Source organism: Scyliorhinus canicula, chromosome 8, assembly GCF_902713615.1.
Source record: "Scyliorhinus canicula chromosome 8, sScyCan1.1, whole genome shotgun sequence".
Classification (NCBI taxonomy): Eukaryota; Metazoa; Chordata; class Chondrichthyes; order Carcharhiniformes; family Scyliorhinidae; genus Scyliorhinus; species Scyliorhinus canicula.
Window position 1 is genome coordinate 169,831,171 of NC_052153.1, and position 19,146 is coordinate 169,850,316.

At 47.0% G+C, this 19,146-nt stretch overlaps 1 protein-coding gene across 4 annotated transcripts in view; it reads right to left on the reverse strand.

Moving 5' to 3' along the window:
- The window catches only part of LOC119970694 (protein WWC2-like), a 352,064-nt gene that overhangs the window by 130,437 nt on the left and 202,481 nt on the right, over positions 1 to 19,146 (reverse strand). For all 4 annotated transcript variants that reach the window (XM_038805719.1, XM_038805718.1, XM_038805717.1 and 1 more), the window contains exon 2: positions 7,485 to 7,594. Coding sequence is in view for 2 of the 4 variants with exons in the window: in XM_038805717.1 (XP_038661645.1) it covers positions 7,485 to 7,594 (110 nt within the window). In the remaining 2 variants the exon portion in view is untranslated. The remainder of the gene's footprint in view (positions 1 to 7,484; positions 7,595 to 19,146) is intronic.

Consider the following 19,146-nt stretch of genomic DNA (forward strand, 5'->3'; position numbering starts at 1 on the left):
TTCATCTACCAATACTTCCCTGCTTATAACACAAATGGGCCGGGATTCAGGGTCGGAGGATCCCCGGGGGGAGCCGCAAATCCCGCCCAGACGCTGGCTTCCCTATTCTCCGGTGAGGTTTGCAGGCGCCAGCGGGATTCCCAGGCTGCGATGGGCCGAGTGGCCGAAAAGTTTTGCCCAGTCCCGCCGGCGTGGATTACTCACCTCACACACAGCGGGACCTGGCAGGTAAGTGTGCAGGGGCCGCCCTGGTGTGGGGGGGGGTGGTAATTCGAGCTGGCCTGGCCCGCAATCAGGGCTTACCAATCGATGGGCAGGCTGGCTCCGTGGGGGCCTTCTTTCCTCCGCGCCGGGCCCCTGTAGGGCTCCGCCATATTGCCCGGGGGCCGGTGCGGAGAAGGGAAGCCCCACGCATGCACGGAAATACGGTGGGCGTTCTGTGCATGCGTGGAAATACGCCGGATGTTCTGCGTATGCGTGGAAATACTCCGCCCGTTTTTGCGCATGCGCGAACTCGTGCCGGCTCTTCGCCGTTGGCTGGAGCTGCGGGAACCACTCCAATGTCAACCTAGCCCCCTAGAAAGTGAAGAATTCCTCACTTTCGATTGCCATTGTCACCGGAATGGTTGGCGCCGGTTTTCACGCCGGCGTGAGGACATAGCCCCATTATTAGAGAATTCCGTCCATAGGCCGGGATTCTTCGACCCTACGGCAGGTCAGAGAATCCCCGGGGGTGGCGTGAATCCCACCCCGCCGCCGGCTTCCCCATTCTCCGGCGCCGTTTTTTGGCGGGACCTGGCAGGTAAGTGTACGGGGGCCATCTTGGGGGGGGGGGGGGTGCGTGGGGGGATCCGATCTCGGGGGGGGGGGCACGTTGGCCTGGCCCGCGATCTGAGCCTACCGATCGGCGGGTGGGTGGACGACCGGGGCCCTGAGTGGCCGGGCTCTGGGAAGGGTGGTACCCTGGCACTCCTGATGCCACCTGGGCACCCTGCAGTGCCACTTGGGTGCCAGGCTGGCAGTGCCAAGGTGCCTGGGTGGCATTTTGCCCACACTGGGGTCAGGACCAGGGTTCCCTGCTCCTATAGGATGGAGTGTGGGGAGCTCGATGACTCCCTTATAGGTAAGTTGGGGGGGTGGGGGGTCCAGGAGACACGTTGGAGGGTTTCGAGATCAGGACGCCATTCAAAAATTAGACTAAGTGTGGCCTCAGTGGGGCGTTCCCTGCTGAGGCCCCGAAACAAAACAGAGCGCCAGGAAACACCTGGCTAAACATGCTCAACACAATTTCCATTAGATTGTGCCATTGGGATTGAATGGCCTCTTATTGTACTGTAATAGTTCAATGACCTGTGACCAACAAAGAACAAGGAAAAGTACAGCACAGGAACAGGCCCTTCGGCCCTTCATGCCTGCACCTGCCATGCTGCCTGTCTAAAGCAAAATATTCTACACTTCTGGGGTCCGTATCCCTCTATTCAGATCCTATTCATGTATTTGTCAAGATGCCCCTTAAACTTCACTATCATCCCTACTTCCACCACCTCCTCCGACAGCGAGTTCCATCTCCTCTAAACCTTGCCCCTTGCACCTTAAGTAATTGACCCCTCTACCCAGGGAAAAAGTCTCTGACTATCCACTCTGTCTATGCCCCTCATAATTTTGTAGACCTCTATCAGGCCGCCCCTCAACCTTCGTTCCAGTGGGAACAAACCAAGTTTATTCAACCTCTCCTCATAGCTAATGCCCTCCATACCAGACTACATCCTGGTATATCTCTTCTGCACCCTCTCTAAAGCCTCCACATCCTTCTGGTAGTGTGGCGACCAGAATTGAACATTTGGCATGAGCTGAAATCCCATCTCAGTAGTTAGTAAAATCAATCGGGACTAAAAAGCTAGCACTGGCAATGGTGACCATGATATTAATGGATTATCATAAAAGTTCAAACATTCTCCCAATATAATTTAGGGAAGGAAACTTGCCATCCTCACCAAGTCTGGTCTATAATTGACGTGGAGTGGCTTAACTACCCGCAAAGACTCGCATTCAAAGTATCATCTTGCATCATTGACTTTGCCTATATATGTGTTTGTGGAGCCCACCTCTTCACTCACTTGAAGAAGGAGCTGCGCTCCGAAAGCGAGTGATTCCAAACAAACCTGTTGGACTTTAACCTGGTGTTGTGAGACTTCTTACTGGTCTATAATTGACACCCACTGGACAGCAATGCGGTTGACTTTTAACTGCCCTCTGAAATAATGCAGCAAGCAGCTGTATCAAACTGCGATGGAAAGAGGTCATCCACACAGACTGCAGTGGTTCAGGTAGGAATGCACAATACATGCCACTAATGCTTATTTTCTGTGAATGAATCGAAAAAAGCATGAGCCACATGTTGGTACATTCACCCAACGGCACTGACTACAACGGGGTAAAAATAACAATCATTCTACGATAGAGCCAGCAGGGTGAGTAGATTAATTTAATCCATTGTCCTTTGGCTTTTGGACTCCATTCCTGGTGTGAACATTAACACAAACCCATTGCTCCCATTGGGAGCACCTTGCACATGCTTCTTTCACAAATGAGACCCCCGTGCTTAAATCTGGCCTGGATGGACGATTTGAAAATGATTTCTCTTTTGGCTGCAGTTGTTGTCACAGCTAAAACAGTCTTGAATTTTCTTCTATTAGGTGTGGGCCCGTTGCACAAAACCTCTGTTGTGCTCAATGGGCAATAATAAGGTAGGCATGACATTGAGGCTGATGGGCGTCGAGGTGGACTACAACTAGCTTTACTTTTCAGCTACTTGTGGAAAAACTCGACCAGTGAGGTGCTTCGGGGCTGGTATAGCACAGTGGGTTAAATAGCTGGCTTGTAATGCAGAACACTGCCAGCAGCGCGGGTTCAATTCCTGTACCAGCCTCCCCGAACAGGCGCCGGAATGTGGCAACTAGGAACAGTAACTTCATTGGAGCCCACTTATGAAAATAAGTGATTATTATTATAAATATTGATGATGACATTGGAAAATCTGTCTCATTATCCAGCCCAGAAACAAAATTGACCCCAAAAGGTTTGAGGAGAAAAACAAAGATCCTTGTGTAAAAAAAATGTAAGACTTAGAATGGAACGGTTGAAAGCCTTGAGCCTCTTGTGCCTGTTATTGTGAAGCCAATGTTAAGTGCCTCTGTCTATAAGCTGCCTGTGAAACCCAAGTCAGACCGCAGGTGAACACAAACATACAGACACGGGCTCCTCAGCCCACCCACGTTGATAATAGCAACCCTGGCTGCATACCAAGGGCGCTGCTCTACTTTCAATTAAACAAAAGTTCAAACCGGCCAGCAGTTACAGAAGCGACATTCAAATCGATCAGGTCACACTGCGACCACACCAACTCTGCTGCTAAGTTCAATGACCAACTTTTGAAATGAGGGTTATCTATTTTAAAACACACCTTGATCCTTTGAGAAACAAAAAGAAACAAAGCTTCTTTTCCACTTTAGATGGGTATCATTTTCAAACATTTTCTGGGAGGGAAAAAACGGTTGGCAACAACTATAATTTATACATCTTGGCAAACCTTGGTTGTCAATCATTTGAGCTGTCACATGTGGGATTAAGTCTGTTAATCTGACAGGGGAAAAAAAGCAGATGAAAACTGCAGGTTAGGAGGCTCAACCCATGGAAACGACAACATTTAATAGAGCTCAGTGTTGGTGATTCCAGTTTAGTGCAGCACACAATAGGTCCCCCCTTTTCAAGCATAGCTTAATAATTATTTTCCATTATGGACTTTGCAGCGACAAATGAGACTACCTCCCAGAGCCTACAGCACCTCGTGTACCTCACTGGCACGTAGCAAATTACCACGGCATTTTGAAAATTATTGGCACACATATTTTCCCCATTTACGAGTCAAAAGTTGAGCGAGGCATCAAGACCTTGAGGAAACTTCCACTTTCCAGCCAACGGCCAGGTATAAAGACACTTAGTGATCGGGGTGATGCCGAATGTATGCAGCTGAAGGGTAGACATAAGAGAATGGATGGGAAAGAACAGAAACACAGTAGAGAGTAAGAGAGCTAAACCCTAAGAACAGTGCGAGTTGAGAGTGTGAGAATCAGCTCGTACAGTGAGGAAAATTATGCACATGCGAGAAGGGCTTTTTGATTCGCAACAAAGCCTTTTTAGATTTTCAATTGAATAGAACATAGAACATTAGCAGGGCATCCTACACCCTTACTACTCTCTGAGTAAAGAACCTACCTCTGACATCTGTCCTATATCTAGCTCCCCTCAATTTAAAGCTATGTCCCCTCGTGCTAGACATCACCATCCAAGGAAAATACTTGAGTATTCAGTCACTGTGTTACCTTAGCCTGAGTATTAATTTTAAAGTGTTTCTTATTCCAATCTGGTTCCGAGGCAGTATGTGGTATACTTACTGTTAATTATATTTACTGTTAATTATATATTTCTCCATTCACACTACAGCAAATAGGTCATTGTAAGTTACGTTTTCACCCATAGTTTTCTATCCTTCTAACCTGAGCACATTGACATCTTGCTGACTATGGTTTTATTGGTGTTGGATGCTCTCCTGGACTTGGCCTGAGAGGGTGACTATTCGTCCATGAACCTTGACAGCCTTTCGGCAGGCTTGACGATGGAGGATGGTTTGGGGAACGGGGACTCATGTCAACCAAGCCTAACCGTGCCCTTCCCCAACATCAACACACGTACACACTCTCTGAGAGATCATTGGAGAGTGATATGCAGTGGGGCTTTCAGCTGGTGAGGGCCGGCGCTAGGTTCGGGAAGAGTGATAACAATTGTGGCATTTCTATCGGAACACTGACTATTCGGCATAGATTCGGGATCGAAGCTGGAATGCTCTTGGGCTGCACCTGTACATTCCGACACTAGCAACATAAAAGTGCGACTGGAAGAGTGCATCCATTTCTAATGCAAAGAATACAGCCTAAGCAGGGGGACTTTAAAGGCCAGTGTTGATGCTCAAGTCTGGATATTGTCCAGGTCTTACTGCATTTGCTTCAGTGTCTGAATTCTCATAGAATTCTATTCTATAATGTTCTTACGGGAAGGAAACATTATCCTGACATTGAGTCTGATTCCTAGCTGATTACACTAACGTTTATAGTTATCCCCTCACTGTGAAAGAATTGCACTCCACGAACTTTGAAAAAGATGGCAAAGAATATGATGGAAGAACAAAATCTGAAAGGGGTTTTTATTTACATTAAAAAAGTAAACATCAAAAATTGTGAACTTGCTTTTTAAATTTATTGTACAATGCGACAAAGTACTTAAGCAGTCGTAGTATGACTGCACTAAATCGATTAATTAGTACATTGCACCAGTAGAAAGAAATCCTATTCGGCTAATCAAAGAAAGGATTAGCAGTAAAGGGGGAACTACTTTTGCAGGAGGGGTAAAATGCAGAGCTGGAGCTAAACCTGGTCTGTTCAAGGATCTCTCGTAGTGGAAAATTGCACAGGTTTTTGCGTGGGGCGAGGGGTAGTGTTAACAGGAAGTCTAGTGCAGATCACAAGTTCACCCCACTGGCATATCAGTGATAAGTCTAACAAGGGAACTAGATAACTATTTATTCTTACTTTTCATGCTGATGTGCTAATTGCACTTCACAAAATTGAGAGTATAGAGGAAGGAGGAGCCAGGACACATCCGGTGAGACATGAGAAGGAATTTGAAAGTAACAATATGGATCAAGGTGGTCCAGAAAGCAATGGCCAGAATTGTGCAGTAAAGGAAGGGATGTGCACAATCGATAACAACTGGAAGAGAAGCTCAAGCACAGGAATAGAAATGGTAGAATGACGAGAGGTGAGGCCGGGAATGTATTTGTAAGTGGCTGCGAGGATTCTGAAATCAACATGCAGAGAATGGAGGAACCAATCCGGATCATGAGGAGATGGGTGATATGTGAGCCGGATATAGCATAGAACAAAAGCAGATGGCAGAACCTTGTGTAAATTGAGGTTTGTAGATAATGGGGTTCCATAAGACTGGCGATGAGCGGAACTGAGAAAGTGAAGGCTAGAGATGATGAAGACATAGATGAGAGTTCCAGGAGCCAGTGAGGATATTGGAAGTACCCAGTTCAGCTGAATACATTTCTAAAATCTGCAAACACTAGAAACCCAAAATGAAATTCACAAGCTATTATAAGTGCAGCATTTTGATAGAGAAAAGATGGGTTAGTCAGGGATAGATCCTTCATTGGAACTCATACTAATGGGCCTGTGATGTATCTCCAGTGATTCTACATTGTTCTTACATTACACTGATGCACAGTGATTTTCATCATGGATTTTCAATGAGACCATAAAATGTAGAAGCAGAATTAGACCATTCGGCCCATCAGGGCTGCTCTGCAATTCAATCATGGCGGATATGCTTCTCATCCACAATCTCCTGCCTTCTCCCATAACCCCTGATTCCCTTATTAATCAAAAATCTATTATCTCTGTCTTAAAGACACTCAGTAACTTGGCCTCTCCAGCCTTCTGTGGCAACGAGTTCCACAGATTCACCACTCATGACTAATCTCTGTTTTAAAGAATCATCCTTGAGGGCTGTGCCCTCAAGTTATAGTCTCTCCTTCTTGTAGAAACACTTGCACTCTATCTAGGCCTCTCAATATTCTGCAAGTTTCAATGAGATCCTCTAAACTCAATCTTCTAAACTCCATGAAGTACAGACCCAGAGTTCTCAACCGCTCCACATATGACAAGCTCTTCATTCCTGGGATCATTCTTTTAGAACATAGAACATAGAACAGTACAGCACAGAACAGGCCCTTCGGCCCTCGATGTTGTGCCGAGCAATGATCACCCTACTCAAACCCACGTATCCACCCTATACCCGTAACCCAACAACACCCCCCTTAACCTTACTTATTAGGACACTACGGGCAATTTAGCGTGCCAATCCACCTAACCCGCACATCTTTGGACTGTGGGAGGAAACCGGAGCACCCGGATGAAACCCACGCACACACTGGGAGGGCGTGCAGACTCCGCACAGACAGTGACCCAGCCGGGAACCGAACCTGGGACCCTGGAGCTGTGAAGCATTTATGCTAACCACCATGCTACCGTGCCGCCCTTTTGAACCCCCTCTGGGCCCCTCCAAAGCCAGCAGATCATTCCTTAGATGCAGGCTCCAAAACTGCTCATAATGTTCCAAATGGGGTCTGACCACAGCCTTACATAGCCTCAGCAGTACATCCCTGGTCTTGTATTCCAGCCCTCTCGACATGAATGCTAACATTACATTTGCCTTCCTAACTGCCGACTGAACTTGCATGTTAACCTTAAGAGAATCCTGAACTAGATTTACGAAGACTTTTCCCATTTAGAAAATTTATTTTAGAGAATCATGGCCTTGCTGAGCGAGGGCTGTGGAAATCATAGCTGCACCCTAGCACTTACTGTTGATGTGGTCAATGTAGAAGATGCCAATTTGAGAATCATAGGCATCTTCCCAGCCCAAAGGGAGTTCATCACCCGCACAATCCGCAAACGTCAGGGGTTTGGTGAATCTGGAACAAACACAAAAAGAAAAGTGACGTTTAGTTTGTTTATATGGCAGTCAAATCACATCAAATTTCTGGGCTGCAAGGTTAAAGTTCAAGTCAAGCCATTCGCAATACCGTGCATCAACATTCTCTAAACAGCCATTCCCTGAACCGTACTGCAAGAAAAAGTCACCATAGCAAGCCTATTGAGAAAAAGAGACACACGGGAGGTCCTATTTTCCATGATATCATAAGGATTTTTTTTAATGAAAAAGATTATGTAAATCAGGTGCTTGGATTTTTGGAGGCTCCTGACTGGCGGAGGAAGATGGATGGAAATGTGGAGTGGCACTGTTTTCAGCGTCTGGGACAGACTGCTTGAAATAGGAACAATCTTAATTTGTTGAAGGCGGGGTAGCAAAGTGGTATGGTCACTGGTCTGGCAAGGTATAATAATAATCCTTATTGTCACAAGTAGGTTTACATTAACACTGCAATGAAGTTACTGTGAAAAGCCTCTCGTCGGCACATTCCAGCGCCTGTTCGGGTACACAGAGGGAGAATTCTCAGCTGGTACGGGAATTGAACCCGCGCTGCTGGCCTTGCTCTGCATCACAAACCAGCTGTCTAGCCCACTGAGCTAAGCAGGCTTGGTCAATGCAAGTATACCCCCTCCCCCTGTCACTCTGGTTTAGCCCACCCATGGCAGATGGAAGCACCTTAAGTCAGAAGTAACTGATCGTGTGCTGTCTAGAATGGTGAGTTAGGGTTAGAGTTAATAGTGAGTTGCAAGTACATTAAGGGTACATTTACATTTACAAGTGCATTAGGGGTAAAAGGATAACTAGAGAAAGAGTAGGGCCCATTAAGGAGCACAGTGGTAATTTGTGTGTGGAGCTGGGGAATATAGGTAGGGTTCTAACTGGCTACTTTGTGTCAGCGTTCACTCGCGAGAGGCACAGTGTGAGTATAGAAATCAAGGAGAAGGACTGTGATAAAATTAAAGAAGTTAACATAGATAGAGAGGAGATTATGGGCGGACTGCCAGGCTTAAAAGTAGACAAATCTCCACGGCCAGATAAAATGTATCCCAAGCTGTTGACTGAGGCAAGGGAGGAAATAGCAGGAGCGCTGGCAATAATTTTCAATCCCTCTCTGGTCACAGGAGAAGGGCTGGAGGACAGGAGGATAGCCAATGTGGCACCATTATTCATGAAGATAGGAAGGAATAAACCAGGAAACCATAGGCCAGTCAGTCTAACCTCAGTGATGGGGAAACTATCGGAAGCAATTCCTAGAGTTAGAATTAATCTGCATTTGGAGAGGCAGGGATTAATCAAGAACAGTCAGCATGGTTTTGTTAAGGGGAGGTCACGTCTGACCAGCTTGATTGAATTTTTCGAAGAGGTGACAAGGTGTGTAGATCAGGGAAACGCATTTGACGTGGTCTACTTGGCCTTCAGCAAGACATTTGATAAGGTCCCACATGGGAGGCTGATAGCTAAGATACGAACCCATGGGACCCAAGGAAATTTAGCAAATTGGATCAAAAATTGGCTGAGTGGCAGGAGGCAGAGGGTGATGGTCAAGGGGTGTTTTTCTGACTGGAAGCCTGTGTCCAGTGGGGTCTCGCAGGGATTGGAGTTGGGGCCCTTGCTGTTTGTGGTTTATAGAAATGATTTTGGTATCAATGTAGGAGAGTTGATCAGTAATTTTGCACATGATAGGAAAACTGGTGGGGTGGTAAATAGTGGGGAGGATAGCCTTCAATTATGAAGGATATAGATGGCTGGCCAGTTGGGCTGATCAGTGGCAAATGAAATTCAATCCGGATAAGTGTGAGGTGATGCATTTGGGCAGGAAAAACAAGGCAAGGGAATACATGATAAACGGCAGGTCCCTGGGAAGCACCAGGATCTTGGTGTGCATGTACAATGTTCCTTTATGGTAGCAGAGCAGGTGGATACAGTGGTTTAGAAGGCATATGGTATACCTGCCTTTATTAGCCAAGGCATAGCGTTTAAGAGCAGGGAGGTTATGTTGAGACTGTATAAAATGTTGGTTAGGCCACAGCTAGGGTATTGTGCGGAGTTCTGGGGCGGGATTCTCTGACAACACCCCCCCCCCCCCCGCCTCCGGGCCAGAGAATCGCCCGGGGAGGGGGGGGGGGGGGTTGAATCCCACCCCGATGCCGGCTGCCGGATTCTCTGGCGCCAGTTAATCGGTGGCGGCGGGAATCGCGCAGAGCCGGTTGGGGGCCGTTGGCAGCCCCACCCCGGCGATTCTCCGGTCCACGATGGGCCGAGTGGCCACACATTTTCGGCAGGTCCCGCCAGCGTACAGTACACCAGGTCTATACTGGCGGGACCTGGCTCTGCGGGTGGCCTGCGGAGTCCATGGGTGGGGGCCCATTGGGGCCCACAGATCCGCAGGCGGGCCTGTGCCGTGGGGGCACTCTTTCCCTCCTCGCCGGCTGGTGTAACGGTCCGCCATGACTGGCACGGAGAAGAATCCCCTGGGCATGCGCTGGGATGACGCCAGAACACGCTGGCGCTCCTGCACATGCACCAACTCGCACCGGCCGACGGAGGCTCTTCAGCGCCGGCTGGCACAGCGCCAACCTCGCCAGTGCCGGCCTAGCCCCTGAAGGTGTGGAGCATTCTGCACCTTCCGGGCAGCCCAACGCCAGAGTGGTTCACGCCGCTCCTTGGCACCGGTATGGCCAGCCCCACCGGGTAGGGGAGAATCCCGCCCCTGGAATCCACATTATTGGAGTGAGATGACAGAACTGGAAAGGGTGAAGAGGAGATTTATCGGGGTATTGCCTCGGCTGGCAAGCGTTAGTTATGAAGGTACAATGGATAGACTTGGAGTGCTTTCCTTGGAGCAGAGGAGACTGAAGGGGGACATGTTTGAGATGTATAAAATTATGAGGGGCATAGATAAAATAGACAGAAAGAAACTTTCCCCCTTGGTGGAGGGATCAATGATCAGAGGACTTAGATTTTTACGGTAAGGGGCAGGAAGTTTAGAGGGGATGTGAGGGGTAACTTTTTAACCAAGAGGGTAGTGGGAGTTTGGAACTCGCTGCTTGAAAGGGTGCTAAAGCAAGACCCTCATAGCATTTAAGAAGTATTTAGATGTACACTTGCAATCCCAAAGCATATACGGCTGTGTACCAAGTGCTGTAAAATGGGATTACAATAGTTAGGTGGTTGTTTTTGACTGGTGCAGGCTTGATGGGCCAAAGGGGTTTTTCTGTGACTCCACAACTGCCATGTTACCATGCTTTGCCCGTTCTGACGGTCCTTCGGAAAGTAGACAGGGAGACAATGTTAACTATTTAAGGTTTTATAAGAAGCTACGTTTTAAATTGTCCCTTTTAACTTAAGGTTAGTAAATGGAGCATGTGACACCTTGCTTGTTCTGCCAGGCGATAAGTCAATGTGAGCTGGTTGTTGTAGGGAAGGGGGGCCTAGGTTAAGTGCTATTGAAATCCATTTACCAGGTTTAATGCCTGAAACGAAAGGGTAGAACAGTTAAGTTTGCAAGGGTAGAGAGAGAGAGAGAGAGAGAGAGAGAGAGGAAGTGAAAGAGAAGAGATGTATGAGCATTGGAAGATTCTCCCTTGTGAGGGCCGGAGAAGGAATCATCAGTGTGGGCCTTGGTGCTGGCAGTCAGTTTGGGGATTCCCAGAAGACTATGGGGAGCGACTTTCCACTTACAAATCAACAAAATTATGAGGGGCATAGAAAGGAATAAACGTTTCCCTTTGGTGGAGGGATCAATGACTGGGAGGCATAGATTTAAGATAAGGAGCAGGAGGATTAGAGGGGATGTGAGGAAAAATGTTTTCACCCAGAGGGTGGTGGGCATCTGGAACTCACTGCCTGTGAGGGTGGTGGAGGTTAAGACCCTCAGAACATCCAAGTATTTGGATTTGCACTTGCAACGCCAAGCATACAAGGCAATGGGCCACGTGCTGGAAAGTAGGATAAGAACAGTTAGGTGGTTGTTTTTAACCGGTGCAGTCACGATAAGCCAAAGGGCCTTTTCTGTAGTCCTCTAGAGTCTATGACATGTCCACACAGAGCAGGCCAAGCATGGCATAGCGAGTGATGAACTGAAATTGGACTTCCAGCAACTGTGCCACATTAATTTTATCTGAATTACCCACATCATCTTTTTTTCCACATTCCACCCAGACTGATGGCTCACATTTTATATTCAGCATATAAATTGACTCCCATTTGTGGAGGGTATTTGGAGACTTCAAGTGTCGCCTTACACGCCTTGATCAGTGTTATGGGCCATGCATGGATTTACCGTCAGATTGCATTTGCTTTCTAACTGTTTTTGCTTTCAACGGCCCTCTTCCTGTTTCAGACTAAAGTTGGTATGTGTTTACATCAGATAGGCACCATGAAGGAATGGGATGTGTGGATTTGAAGCTATCAGTCTCATTTGATGCCTTGAAGTTGTATAGTTATGTACACATTCCCTCAGATTTCCATCTGCAATATACAAGGCTCTTTCCAGCATTATTGGTCTAACAACTACCGACAGAATTAAATGAACCACAACTGGAGCATTATCTTCCTCTGAATAATGCCTTGTAGCATGGTAGCATTGTAGCACGGTAGCATTGTGGATAGCACAATCGCTTCACAGCTCCAGGGTCCCAGGTTCGATTCCGGCTTGAGTCACTGTCTGTGCGGAGTCTGCACATCCTCCCCGTGTGTGCGTGGGTTTCCTCCGGGTGCTCCGGTTTCCTCCCACAGTCCAAAGATATGCAGGTTAGGTGGATTGGCCTGATAAATTGCCTTTAGTGTCCAAAATTGCCCTTAGTGTTGGGTGGGGTTACTGGGTTATGGGGATAGGGTGGCGGTATTAACATTGGGTAGGGTGCTCTTTCCAGGGGCCGGTGCAGACTCAATGGGCCGAATGGCCTCCTTCTGCACTGTAAATTCTATGTAAATCTATGTAAATATTGTCTGCCTCAGAAAAGAATGGCCGTGAGAGATAAAGCAGATCCATTGTTAAAGCAAGTTTTGAGGAACCCTCATTCATACTTAGCGGAGGGCAGCACGGTGGCACAGTGGTTAGCATTGCTGCCTACGGCGCTGAGGACCCGGGTTCGAATCCCGGCCCTGGGTCACTGTCTGTGTGGAGTTTGCACATTCTCCCCGTGTCTGCGTGGGTTTCACCCCCACAACCCAAAAGATGTGCAGGGTAGGTGGATTGGCCACGCTAAATTGCCCCTTAATTGGAAAAAATAATTGGGTACTCTAAATTTAAAAAAAAAAAAAATTCATACTTAGCAGATGAAATTCCTCCTGTCAATTATTTTAGTCAAGGTACATTTTGTGGCAAAAAATATATGGGGATGAATTTCTGTTCATTTGTCATAGAATTACTGGGCTGGATTTTGTGCAGTCTGCCGTCCCGCTACGGCAGCTGGGCCTACTTAATCGTGGGAGAGGCCCAATGTCAGCCTCCCAGAGAGGGTTAAACCTCCCCTGATCAAGCAGGAGGACAGAGGGGGCTGACCGGGGGTACTCTGCCGTAGGGCTAATGGGTGTCAATTAGGCTCATTAATGAGCCAATTGACATCCATTAGCCCCGCACTTAGCAGAATTTCAAACTCCAGTCAATCTGCCGAAAAGGCAACCTTTTAAATTTCCAGGCAGACTACAAGTTCTGGAACAGCCAGCCTTCATCTGCATTCAAAACTCTCACTGACATTCTCCCATTTCAGTCGCTTGAATTAGCTTTGCTCTGCCACAAATGTTTTGCAATGTTTCTTTCTCGTCTTCTGTGTTTTTTGACTTAAACGTTTCAAAAGCTTTTGAGGTGAGGAAGGGGGGGGGGGAGAGAGCAAGTTTTGAACACGTCCTCACCCAGGTGACAGAACACACAAGACACAATAAATATTTTATCATGGAGTTTTCTTATAGGTACGTCAGACAAGTATCTTATGAGAGATCTTTACATGTGTCCAGAAGGAAGTGTTCTCTCTGGCTTTCCTTTCAACAGTTAACATGGAACCCTTCTCTTGCCCCAAATACTAGAAAATTCAGCTGAAGTGCCAACGTGCCATGTCAAAATCCACACTGAAAATGCCGGGGACGTGCCACTTCAAGAAACAAAGTATTGGTACACCAACGTGCTACATTATTAGTGTACTCCCTTGTTTTCCTTCCTGTGATTTGTTTTTGCAAGAAGATTTTTCAGATTTTAAATGGGAAATTAATTTTACGGGAACAACCCTTAAAGGGGCATGAATGTTCAAAGAGAAAGCTGTTTTATTGCGGAGTGGCTCTGACTGTAACGACACCATCGTTTTCCCTTTAATCCTACCGCTTCAAACCACTTCTGCATGGAGAGCTTTCTCCTTGACTGCGCCTCGTTCCTAAGAGAATTGTTGTTTGCTTCTGCATTCCTGGCCAAGCTGGAATCTGCACTCGGTTATAAATATCTACAATAAATGTTAAAAATTAGACATGCGGAATGTCAGGAATGTCCAATGGCCCTACACAACACAGCAACCCTTCATCAGCCATAAATAAAACAACATGCCCTTTGATCTCCTGGAGGTGCCACAGTCTCCCACCAATTAAGTGTTTCATTGCAATACACATTTACTGCCCTGAACTATTAAGAAATAATTCATAAAGTCATGCCACAGCGATTCTTAATTTTGTTGGACATTAGATGAGGGAAGTTAATGAATAACTAGATAATGCTTTCCAACACAGGGCATGGTAACAGTGGTTTCTAGTAATCTAGTAAACTTAATTAATGTGGAACGGTCTCAGTTTATAATGTGAGCGCCACCAGGGCAAAGGGATTGGAGAATGAAATGCGCTGTGGATTGTACCACAGCAATTGCTTTGACTCAAGGAGTATAAATGTACTGCATCATGTTGGGTTACATCTAGAGGAAAGCTCTACTATTCACTCCTTTCAAAGGGTCTGTCAATTTTCCTTTGGATAACAAACAAGCTCTCACAGGGAAAGGGAGGAAAAAGTGGGAGAAAACCCTGGCGTTTCTTTGAGGGGAGTCACCAGCCCCAAGTTTAATGTCGCGGCATGGCACATCTTATGTCCAGAGATCGTCACCGGTGTCGCCCATAATCTGTTCTGATTTAAATACGTAACATCTGAAGGAATAATAAAATGTGAAAAATGGCTGCAATATTCCCAAGTTATTCCTGACAGTACATGGTGGAAGATTGAGTGTTTCCAAAAAATAAAATGTGTTCCCTGCCAAGTTGCTGCCGAGAAGAGCTTGCATTACTCCAGGACTGTGAGAGGCTGTATATGATCAGGTCCAACGTGCTGGCACGCTTTTGACTCTACCTTTCTCGTGCTTCCTCTACTAATGAACGCAGTACATAAAGAATAAGTCAACAAGGCAACAGCAGGTCCTGGGAAATTCAATGTAGGCTACCACACATTTAAAAAAATATACTTCTCAAGTTTATTGGACTATTTTCCATGAGGTGTTCGATGGTCCATTAAATATATAATCAGAAACGTGGAGTTTCACTCAGAGGCAGTTTCCAGTTAAAACCTCACTCGGGAGTAAATATCCTGCTCGTCAGCAATAGCGGGTGGCCATGCCAATTGTAAATGGCTGCCTGTCCATTTCCTATCCACAAAGGGTGGGAGGTGAGTCTAGAGCAGCGCCTGGCAGGGGGAGATTGGGCAATAAATGCTGGCCTAGCCAGCGACGTCCACATCCGGTTGATGAATGGAAAAAACCCCTTGGCTAGCTGTCGGCTTCTGGTTAAATTGCAGAGGATCTCACAGGAGGGAGCGAGGTGGGCGGAAAGAGTCAGGATAGGGAAGAGCGTGACTTTTATGAAACAACCTGTTGAAGCACCTCTACTCCTCATGGTTCTGCCTTACCTGGAGAGCCTGATCTCCTTTCCACCACCAATCAACCTGCTTCAGTCTGGCAGGACAGTTACTGCAGCTTTGACAAAGAGTCATCGGACTCGAAACGTTAGCTCTTTTTTCTCCCTCCAGATGCTGCTGGACCTGCTGAGATTTTCCAGCATTTTCTCTTTCGTTACTGCAGCTTTGCCCATTCAGGGTTCAGTTAAAATGCTACCGGAGTCCTATCGCTGGAAAACACTCTGATTTGCAAACTGCCCTTGCCTGCCGCAGTCCGGCACCTCACCTGCCCTCAGGTTAACATTGGAAAATGTGCTAAAGCAGGTAAATAACCCGTCATTATTAAATGCCCACCCACCAAGGTTATGGGGTTAAAGTCAACCCACTGCTTTAAAGGCCGAGGTTTGCTTGGGCCTTTGGTGCCCTTTACCGCAATATTCTTATCTTCACGTCGACTAAACTTATCCACTGCCATCACAGGGTCAGAACAAAGCCATTCCACCCATCAGGTTCATGCTTGACTTTGCGTGGGAGGAAACTGAAACCAATTTCACTGCCCCACACTCCGCCCTGGGCCTGTAAATCTCCTCCACTTCCAGTGTTTATTCCATCTTGCTCTCAACGTTGTGGTCACCACACTTCAGGGAAGATATGAGGATCCTTGGGACGGTGCAGAGGAGATTTACCAGTACAGTTCCAGGGACGAGAGATTTTAACTACAAGATTCATTTAGAAAGGCTGGGATTGGTCGCCTTGGAGTGAAGGATATGTTAGTGGTGCACAAGATTGTGACAGGCTCAGATAAGGTGGAGAAAGAAACATTCCCATTATCTGATGGCACAAGGGCAAATGAGATGCATGGGGGGATGTTAAGAAGAACATTTTTTAGCCATCCAAATGGTAATGATGTGGAATCGCTGCCTAGTAGGGTGTTGGAAGCACTGATTATCAATGGTTTCAAAAGGAAGTTGGGGGCAGCATGGTGGCGCAGTGGCACCTCACGGCACCGAGCTCCCAGGTTCGATCCCGGCTCTGGGTCACTGTCCGTGTGGAGTTTGCACATTCTCCCCGTGTTTGCATGGGCTTCGCCCCCACAACCCAAAAATGTGCAGGCTAGGTGGATTGGCCATGCTAAATTGCCCTTTAATTGTAAAAAATGAATTGAGTACTCTAAATTTATTTTAAAAATGGAAGTTGGATTGGTATTTGAGGGGATTAAACAGTCAGGGCTGCGGGAGAGACGCTGACTAGATTACTCTACAGAGAGCTAGCATGGGCTCGATGGGTTGAGTGCCCTCATTCTGCACTACAGTATTATACCCCTGTGGGTAGAATTTGATAAACATGATTTGGGCGGTTTGGGGAAGGGAGTGGTGTGGCTAGTGGGTAGCATCCCAACCCTCCAAAACTAACACTAGCTTAACCCAGCCTTACCAACCCCTTCTCCAAAAACGCAACAGAATAATTAGCAATGGGACGGGGGTTCCCGGATCCCACGGGGACATTAAATCATCATACAACCAAGAATGGGGCAGATATCTTACCCTCAAAAGCTGCCAACCTATCTTAGGCTGGTAGGTCTCCAAGACTGATAGCGCCACTGGGTATGGTGGCCCCTGCCAGTACTACACGAGGTCTGGGCAGAGGATTGACGATGTAGCCACGGCAGTAAATGGGAAGGGTTCGTCGGGGCCAGAGAGGATGGCCCTGACAAGGGGGAAGCATTCAGTACCTAGGGCAGGGAGGGGTCTTCACCCAATGGCATATGCCTCTGGTGAGGATCTCTGTTGTGCATGGGCTGCAGGTAGCGGATGAGGCCTTTTAAGTTTGGACAGAGTCGCCCTTGAACTGGGGTGGTGGTGGGGGGGGTTTGTGGTGGAATTGGAACGGTAATGTGGTTTCCACCCTGTACCTTCCTGCCAAATTAAATGGGCTCTCCTGCCTCCCCATCCATCTCCAGGGGAGAATATTCCCCAGGAGATGACTTATTAACCCTCCAGAATGTTAATAACCTCAATTAATCCTGCTCTTAGTCTCCTCTACCACAGTGGAAATAGCCGTGTCATTTGAATTCTCTCCACAGGAACGATAGCTTCTCATCCCTGGTACAATCTTGATGAATCGTTGTTGTGTGTTCTCCATGGTTTCAACAACACTTCTATATAGAAAGACCCAAAACAATGTACAATATACTCATTTTCAAAGTGGCACCATGGTGTGAGTTAAAGGTTGGTAGTGCTTGGGTGGCAAAACCCGCAGCACATAGCATTAAGCTATATGTCTTTATGTTATCAGTTAATGCGACTAAGAACTCCTGGAAATATCTATGTGCAGAATCTCACTGGACAAAGCTCTAAGGTACCTGCAGACAAAGGCATGGAGCCACCAAATTTCCAGCAAACAATATTGTGTCCATCATATACTGCAAGAGCAACTCTGTATATTGAAAGACTCTGAATGTTAGTTACATCCTGATGCCAGAGCACGAGATGTAGAATAACGCGGCTGATTTTAATGGAGAGCTGATTTCATCCAGAGAAGAAACACAGCAGATTCCCTATACTTTGAGACTAGGGTGTGATCCAAATCTGATTTAAGTGTCGTTGGTCCCTTTCCCACTCAGCATTCGCACTTTTCTTTCGGGAGAGTCTTGTGGAAAAGGTGCGGGGGAAGGGGGTGGGGCGGAACTGTATCCAGGGAGGAGGAAGGTTGCAACCTTTCTTCAACACTGCTCCTCCTGGTCCCACAAAAGTCCATTTTTCCTCTCACCCAGACGGCGTTGTCTTTTCTTTCCACCGGACTCCATCCTGGCAGCTTCCCTGCTCAAGCCCAAGTTAAAAAGACCCCGCTGTCCATTTGGCAACATGGGGCTCCAGTTCGTATTTACACATGAGGCTCCTGCTTGAGACTAACAGGCTCCTAATCCACCATCAAAATAGGTGGCATTGAAATCACAGCTCAACAAAACTGGAGCCGAAAATGGGGTCATTCCATTTTCAATGCACATCTACTTCCCAAGGGTGTGGAGGGAGTAAAATTCCCCCAGTATGTGAAGAACAACACGACAAAAAAAAAACCTGGAATGCCGATCTTTAGTTATATTTGATATAATTCTTTGAACAAATGCTGATCTCCAAATGCCATAAATCACATCCTCCACTGGAAGCCTGGGTGGCCATTACAGTGGGAAGTGGGGGGAGGGGGGGGCAATAATGGGCAAATTTAGGAAGGATTCCAGAAAATATTTGACTCCAGTCCTAAGCGTGTTTCTGTTAAGGAATGCTGCCAAGTTCACAGGCTGTGGCCTTATTCTGACGCACTGGTAGCCATTTCCTCTGACGCTTCGACATCTCATCTCATCCTCCATTTCAGGGAGAACGGGCAGAATCCATGAATTTTTATTTGGACGAGGCAGTTGGCACTGTGGTAACAGGGCGAGATATTGTAATATCTGGAAAAGGCAGGACGCTCCTGAGGAATTGCCCAACATAAACTTCAGTGAAGCTTCGAGAATAGGAATGTTTATAGACCCAAATGTTGGCGCTGGTGCAGACTGGTTTAGCACAGGGCTAAATCGCTAGCTTTGAAAGCAGACCAAGGCAGGCCAGCAGCACGGTTCAATTCCCGTAACAGCCTCCCCGAACAGGCACCAGAATGCGGAGACTAGGGGCTTT